The sequence below is a fragment of the Barbus barbus genome (genome assembly GCF_936440315.1).
Source record: "Barbus barbus genome assembly, chromosome: 4".
Taxonomy (NCBI): Eukaryota; Metazoa; Chordata; class Actinopteri; order Cypriniformes; family Cyprinidae; genus Barbus; species Barbus barbus.
In genome coordinates this window covers 30,176,852-30,185,421 of record NC_136732.1, presented here as the reverse complement: position 1 = coordinate 30,185,421, position 8,570 = coordinate 30,176,852, and the positions used below count along the sequence as shown (strand labels likewise).

Sequence of the window (8,570 nt, the reverse complement as noted above, 5' to 3'; positions counted from 1 at the left end):
CCCTGCTTACAATGAATTTAATCCTGTCTTGTCCTGCTTTTTTAGGTCTTGATGCAGCAATCATGCATGTACTTACATGCACTTTTATTGTTTCAGTTTATTGTTTTTAATTTTATATATATGTATATATATAATGTCAAAAAGACGTATAATAATCATTATTTAGGCTATATTTTGTTTAAAAAGACAAAACATGGATTTCATGTTTTATGTATAAATTTATGAAATGTAAAAAGACGTCTTTGTCATGTCTGGCATTAAATAAATGTGGGCAGTTGAATATTGTCTTGGCTGTTGGACTCAGAAAGGTTGAGAACCACTGCTCTAGTCTATTGTATGTTTTCACTTGGTAAGCTAGTTTCAGATTTTCAAAAAACAGTGTGAAACAAACTTCCTAACAATGGTGCTTTTGTCTGTAGATTATGCATTTATTGAATGTGAGAGTGCATTGAGAAAGAAGTGATAGTTTGTGGTTGTTCTCTGTGCAGGACAATGGCCCCCAGCTGAAGGCAGTGACGGCAAGAGATTGAGATGGAGCTGACCTCAGTAGACGCCTCTGCTGTGCTGGACTTATGGGGCAATGGCTCCATTCCTGGTTTCCTCCTTAACGAGAGTGTTCTCAATGACACTTGCTTCCTCAATGCTTCGAACTGCACTAATGGGACAGATGTGGGGAACCGAGCAGGAACAAGCATGGCAGGAATCCTCATCCCTCTCATTTATATCATCGTCTGCATCGTCGGCCTGGGAGGAAACTCACTGGTCATCCACATTGTCCTGCACTACTCCAAGACAGAGTCAGTGACCAACATCTACATCCTGAATCTAGCTATAGCCGATGAGCTCTTCATGCTGGGCCTTCCGTTCCTCGCCGTGCAGAACGCCATGCATTCTTGGCCCTTCGGCTCATTCACGTGCAGGTTGGTCATGACCGTTGACGGTATTAACCAGTTCACCAGCATCTTCTGCCTCACTGTGATGAGCATCGATCGCTACCTGGCTGTGGTTCATCCTATTCGTTCCTCAAAATGGAGACGACCGCAAGTGGCCAAGGCGGTGAATGGAACAATCTGGGCGGTCTCGTTTTTGGTAGTCTTGCCTGTGGTAATTTTTGCAAACGTGCAACGGGAAGGAGGCATATGCAACATCATTTGGCCGGAGCCAGCCAACATCTGGGGAGCAGCATTTATTATCTACACCTCCACAGTTGGCTTTTTCTTTCCCTTGCTAGTCATTTGCATGTGCTATCTCCTCATTGTGATTAAAATTCGCAGCTCGGGAAAAAAGGTTCACGCCACTTCGACCAAACGCCGCAAGTCGGAGAGAAAAGTCACGCGAATGGTGGTGATAGTGGTGGCTGTGTTTGTTTTCTGCTGGATGCCGTTTTATGCCCTCAACATCATAAATCTGGTGGAATCGCTGCGGGATGAGCCCCAAGGTCTGCATCTTTTTGTGGTGGTATTGTCTTACGCTAACAGCTGCGCTAACCCTATTGTTTATGGCTTCCTTTCCGACAACTTCAAGAGGGGATTTCGAAAGGCTCTGTGCCGCTCATCTCGAAGGGTCGAGAACCACGAGCCCACCCAGCAGCAGCATCAAGAGGAACGAAGAAGAGTGCTGATGCCCAGGGAAAGCCTTAGAAGAGCAGTGAAAGATGAAGAGGATGAGGAAGAAGAAGAAGACTACAGGGAGGAAGTGACGGAGATGACAGAAATTTGCAGGATTACTCAGAACGGAAACAGAAGCAGACAACCTGAAAGTACCCGAGCGCTTTTCTTAGAGAGACCCTCGGGTACAGGGGTTTCTGAGACAAGTTCCCCAGACAGGAGAGGCACGGACGGGGATGTTGTTGGTAAAGAACCAGGCTTTGGACCTGCTGCAACCCTTCTGAACGGGGCTAAAAATGGGAATGTGAAAACACTGCCAGAGGAACCGGTGGAAAAGAACAACTCACTGGAGATCAGCTACTTGTGATTTGTGTCAGCTGGAAAAACAGTATTATTGTACATGCCTCCCTCAGCTCTATTCAGTTTGTAGATACAGTACTGCCTCTCCTGATGTCTGTCAACCCATCTTCATGTCTGAATTTACTATGATATTTCCTGCTAGTAATTAGACTTTGTTGTATGGAAGTGTACAATCTGGCAACACAATTTGAAAAGTCACAATGAATTTTGCCTTATTTATAGGACTTGGCAAATCAAAGCAAGGGTCATCAGCAGCATTCCATGGTATCAATACCTATGGGACCAGCACCACAATATGTGAAGCATCTATGTGCCTTTTTCTAAATTTGTTTACGAGATTTAATCAATGCAATGAATCTATGGCTGCGACTGGGCACTAGACCAGTAAGTACATTTACATGCACTTTTGCTCTAGCTGTGCATGTGAACATACTTAGTGAGACTTGTAGCATACTACTAAGTGATACAATTTGGAAAAGATTTTGTACATGTAAACAAGTCAATAATTATACATCAGCTTGTAGTTTTCTCTAAATGTATTTGTATGTGCTTTTTGCCTTACTTGTAAAAGTATTGTACACTAATTACAATCTGTTGCAAACAGATCTTCAAACTCTACATGTGCATTGTTATACTATACAGTTTTGTGCTGCGTATCAGTTGTGGTGTTGTTTATTGGCATTTTTTTTTAATATTACACAAATATTTAACATGATATGATTGTCAGTTTTAAAAATGAATGTTTATTATCTAAATTATCATCTATTTATGGGGGGGCTCTTTAAAAAATTGTACGCATCACTGTTGCAAGAAATGTCCTAAAGAATTTCAGTTTTGCATTACTTATTGAATTATTTTGTGCAGGGGGACTAACACCCAGATTTAACCAATGAAAAATTCCATTCAAATGACCCCTTTACGACCCAAAAAACAAACATACTCACTCGGGTATTGAACTTAAAAGGATAGTTTACCTAAAATTGACTAGTCATTGTTTATTCACTCTTATATCATTCCAAAAATGTATGGCTTTCTTTTTTCTAAGAAACACAAAAGGAGAATTTTAAAGAATCTTCATGTAATTTTTCTATATAGTGACCATTTATAGTGGCTATAAAAACTATAGTGACTATAGTGATAACAAAAAACATAATAAGAGTACCATAAAGTACAGTAGTCCATATGACTAATCTCTGAATCCATTTGACAAGTTTGTGTGAGGGACAGACCAAAATTTAAGTCGTTATTTATTGATAAATGCACCCAAAGTTATTGTATGCCTTTTCTTTGACATGGAATATAGAGCATGTCATATAGACTACTTTATGAAATTATTTTAGTGTTTAGAATGAAATATTTTAATGAAAAGAAGTTTATTTAGCATAATTAAAGAGCATGGTCTTTGAGCCTGACGTTAGGACCACTGGGTTTATCCGACACCTGCTAAAGAGGTTTAAGTGCCTCCAATTATAATGTAATTTATGCTTTAATTCCACAGACAGACAACATAAGCTACACATACATTAAAATTCCACAGTGTCTCTTCCCAGCACCGTAATATGCTTATGTGACATTCAGATACCCTTTTCTGAGTGTAAAACGTTAACTATTGAGATCATAGCCAGCACTAACGTATCAACTACACTCCCCACCGGCCTACGCCACCTCCTCTTACGCACAGGCTCACACTCAGATTGGTTTGGAGGCGTATAGAAAGCCATTGCAGACGCATTATAGAGAGAAAGGGAGAGAGAGCTACCACCATTTTCATAATGACTCTGTGGATGTCACAGCTTTCGTTTAGAACTGATTGTTTAAATATTAAAATAGAATGTGTAAAAAGCTGTGCGAAAATGTTACCCTACCTTTTACCAGGGATATTTTTAATTGTTGTGCTATAGCTATGTGACATTTATTGCACACTGTGTTTACTATCGACCCGCTCAGAGAAGCTGCCGTTTGTGGCTGTGGGCAGAGAGGCACCCATTCTGTGACCTTATGATTAGACAGCTCTCCATATCTAAATGAATCTCTGTGATTCACTGGACGCTTGACACCCACCGGGGCCCACCCACACATGGTATGGATGCACAAAGAGGCAAATAGTGCTGAAGGCTACTTGTGAACGCTGTGATATTATTCATTTCTTGGCGCAGACTTATATAGGCCTCTTGTGCAAACAAAGCCATTTGCTCAAGGATAAAAAATACATAGCTGCCCATGTGTCCTTGGTCAGTACTTTAGCATTTTTATAAGTGCAAAGAAAGTTTTTTTCTCTAACACCAAATGTATATAATCTTCAGTTAGTTTCAGCTCCTTGAATTATATAAAACATTATGAAGCGTTATTTATTTTCAATTGTGTACGTTTGAACCATGTAAGTACCTGAATGCAGATGAAGCTTGCTACAAAAGCTTAATTTTCACACACAAGTAAAGGCTGCATTCTCAGCATTGCCACAAGAGGTGCTATAGCTGGAATTATTCTGCGTTTAGGTCCTCCTGGGAAGTTATATTTATGACTTGTGTTGACGTTCAATTCGTAAATACGATTTTTACAACAAGACTTGAATGCACCATTAGTCTAGGTTAAATGTCTCCTTTAAGCTTAGTTTTCTCTTTTAGGTCAGCTGTTAAAGTCAGTATGTTTCTAGCAGAATAATAAAACAGCTGGTTTAATGTCAGAGACAACCAAATTTGGTATTCTGTTGCCCTGCAATTTTGTGGGCAAAAAAGTCTATCAGTTGTCTATTGCCAACAGTGTAGCAACATAAGAAGCAATCCTCACACAGAAGCCACTGTCAAACCAAGCAGATTTAAACGCTGTGAATTTACGTGACTAGTTTGAGCATGTTGCTAAATCTGCATGAGGAAATATTTTGCATAGATCCCCAAAAATTTGCCAGACTTGCAACTTTACTCTCTTACCACCACAAGAGTCTGTATTGGCAAAGTGATTTTGTCTGCATTCGCGTACTTGCATACACTGTAAAAAAAAATGTTTTAAAAAGGTGTTTCGACTTATTAATTTGTTACCCCCGCTGACTTAAAATTTTTAGCCAAGTCAACTTGAAATTTTAAGTTACTCAATATTAATATAATGGACAACTGAAATATTTTAGTTGACTAAACTAAAAATGTTAAGGCAGCGGGGGTAACAAATTATTTTAAGTTGAAACAATTATTTTTTTTTACAGTGTACTAGCTAAATTGTTAACTCTGAAGGGCGCATTTTGTGTTAGATTAAATGAGTTCTTTCATATCAAAAATCACTGTGTTTGTAGTCTGATATTTACCAAATTCTAGATTTATAATAAATATTTTGTCTCTGTGAATGTGCTTTCTATGCCTCTTTCATGCTATTTTTATTCATGTATTTTTCTTTTTATTTCTTCAAACTAGAATTATCATTGGTTTAGAGGCCCAGATAGACTATTTAACAGGATTTTTTTTCTTTCTCTTTTTTCCCCTTTTTAATCAGCTGCTAGATATTTTGGTTGTTTGCATTTTATTGAATTTGTTAAATTAATTAAGACCGTGATCAGGAAAGAGGAGAACTTTAACAAATAGAATGCCATTGCTTACTTCAAACAAATTTGCTAACAAAAAACAACACCGCAGACATTGAAAATGGGCACAATTACAGGGAACTTGTTCTTGAAATGACCTGAAACTAAATTTGGCTTGACATAACAGAATGCATCTGAGCACCAGAGTGGAACATCATGTAGCCTTGCACTTTAATTTTTTAATGGAGTTTGAATAAGCCATAGATTGCACATGCCAGCCAGGGTCTATTTTGAAGGAAATTCAGACCTCAAGGCTGAAATGACGATGTGAGAGGAAAGTGAGATCAATAGTGGTTTCTGCCATAGGCTTAAGGCTACAAAAGCGGTCAATTACTGCCGAAGTCTTTCGGTTTTTCTTTTAAACCTAATAATAAATATGCCAATGTGTTGCAGCTCCCCAAAGCAAATCTGTGAGTATAGGTTGACATTAAGTCCATGATGTCTTGACAAGCTGTTATATGAAAGTGTTAGGTGTAAATGTGCTAGTGATATGATCAGTTCTGGAAGTCCATTTTGGATGCCTTCCCTATTTGATACAGCTATTTAAGGATATTAGTGCTCTAAATGAACTTAGTTGAATGTAGTGTCAGACCAAAAAAATTAAAAGTAAATAAAAATCACATCCAGTCTTATAGTATCTGTAAAAACATTCATTTGCCCCTGTCCCAAGGAGACAAGCCAGTATTTTGAAATAATTTATGTTGTCAATACTCAATTAGGGTTATTCAGATCACATTGTTCCTAATAAAATTTTTCTTAATTAATCTACACTGTAAAAAAAAACAAAGTTGAGCCAACTTAAAATTTTAAAGCAACCAGCTTTTTGCAGATTTTAGAGTTCTCTCAACTTATTTTTATAGGAGATTCTCAACTTTTTGTTGTATAAACTTAAAACATTGGCCAATTATAGCGAGGATGTTGTTAAAATGGAGAATGTGGGCTGCAGGAAAGTTAAATTCTCTTTCAATTAAATGCTCACAAACTCCCTGTAATTGTCTCTTTTGTGTAACATTGCTCATTATGCTGGTGTTTGGGACAAAGGCATCACAAGAAAGGGGAGGGGGGGTTGCAGGATTCTTGAAAACCAAGTGTACACAAACTTCCTGAAGCTGTATTATGACATGAAAGATCGACAAAGACAGAAAGCGGAGGAGTGAAGAGGAAAACGGCAGAGCTGGAGGTCAAGCGCTTACTGTAAGTGCAGAAGTGTATTACTGTATGTGGATATACAAGCTTGACGGTTGACATCTGACTGCATCTCTCAGCAGGATCGGCAAAACATGACACAAATGGCCCACACTTAACATGTGCCCCTTCAAATATTTTTTTCTTTTATGTAACATTTGATATTTTTATTTGATTTGTATTAAATATTCAGTATCTCTCTAGTTAAGGACTCCATAGACAGCATAGTGAGCTGTAGCAAGCAATCTCAATGCATTCAAATCTGCTGCCACATTTACTGTTGTTCGGACAAATTTTGCTGCTGAAATCCAGTAATTTTAATGGAAATCCAAGCAATAGGGAATTTTGGTTAGGGCAAAAGATTTTCCCACACAGATTTTGACACTTCTTTATGTTGGTCATGCAAATTTGCTTGGTTTGAAAGCAACCTCTGTGTAAGCTCTGCTTTATCACATATTGACAATGACAAATTGCTGTTTCTATCTAATATGTCCACACCATAACTGAACAAAGCTATATAATTTAACTGACTGTTTCTATTAAGAATTTATGTCAGTGAACTGATTCAGCTAAAGCATTAATTTGACACAAAATGGGTGACAAACTGTGGTTTTAATTAAAGGAATAGTTCACCTAAAAATCTAAATTCTGTCATTAATTGTCATTCACCCTCGTGTCGTTTCAAACCTGTTAAGAAATAAATTGTTGAATAAAGTTATTTTTGTTTTCTTTGTGCACAAAAAGTATTCATTTCTATACATTTATGCTAAAGCAGGTGCAGTCTAATACTTGCAGGATGCGGAGCTCTGAGAGGACATTACCTCAAAGTGTCAATCTCAGCTCCTGCGCTCATTTTTTCTTCACAATTATCTCAAAGGTTATTTGGGTTTCTCTCCATGGCAGCTCCTCAAAAACACTTTGAAAAATGAGGCTGTATGAATATTAATTTACCGTCTACCTTTGCAGGTGTAGCCTAGATATCTTTCTTTTATGAATCAAATTACGCCATTATGCTGCATTTCTACACACAATATTTTTGTTTTGTTAAGGACTCGCTTTCGGTGAAACAGGTGCAGAAGCAGACATGTATCCAAAGGCAAAAACATGTTTACCTCTCACTCTAAATATCATTCTCATTACATAGTGATACAATTTTAATGTGATTTTATTTTTTTTTTATCCTCACCGTGTCCGGGTTGGTTATAACAGGCTGCAGCTGCCTTGGCTTTTAGTAAACCACTATGCGACCTGTGGACGACCTGGAAATGAATGGCAGGCCAAGATGTAAAACAGCTCATCTACCCTAATTGCAATCCTTCATGAGTGCTGCGAGACGCTTCACCAAAGGAGCCAAATTAAATGTCACCACCCCTAATTTGCTGCCTCTCAGTATCACATGCTGAGAGCACACTTGAGGTATCTTGTCTCTCAGTGGCTCGAGTATTTGCAGAGCGCAGGAACCATTGAGTAACGAGGATTGATTGATTTCTCCTTCTTTAGAAGTGCAGAGGCTAGTGGCTTTTATGGAAAGACTGTTATTGTTTAGCAGTGCGCTGAGGTCTCTGAAAAAGGTGAGGGTCTCTGCTGCCGTTGCAGAGATTCAGAGGACTTTTAGTCTTCACACCCCCCCTCATATGTTCATTTCAACTCCAAAGTCATTCTGCAAAGACTGTTCTGAAAAGTTTCATTTCAATTTATCACCCTGAATAAACATAAATCAAAATAACAACAACCATTTACACGTGCACTGAAATGGAAGTTGAAGGAGATAAATCCAATTCTAAATCACATACATTTTGCAACTAGACTACTTCACTCTAGCCTCAAAGGAAATGAGTCATGTTGCTAAG

The 8,570-nt window shown here is 38.2% G+C and overlaps 1 protein-coding gene across 1 annotated transcript; it reads left to right on the top strand.

Annotated features, from left to right (window-relative positions):
* Window positions 1-531: 531 nt before the first annotated feature.
* On the top strand, window positions 532-1,974 carry LOC306869139 (somatostatin receptor type 5-like; the record flags this gene model as incomplete). Its single annotated transcript, XM_079415762.1, has 1 exon — window positions 532-1,974. One exon carries the CDS (start codon window positions 532-534, stop codon window positions 1,972-1,974), a length of 1,443 nt encoding a protein of 480 aa, XP_079271888.1.
* Between the last annotated feature and the right edge of the window lie 6,596 nt (window positions 1,975-8,570).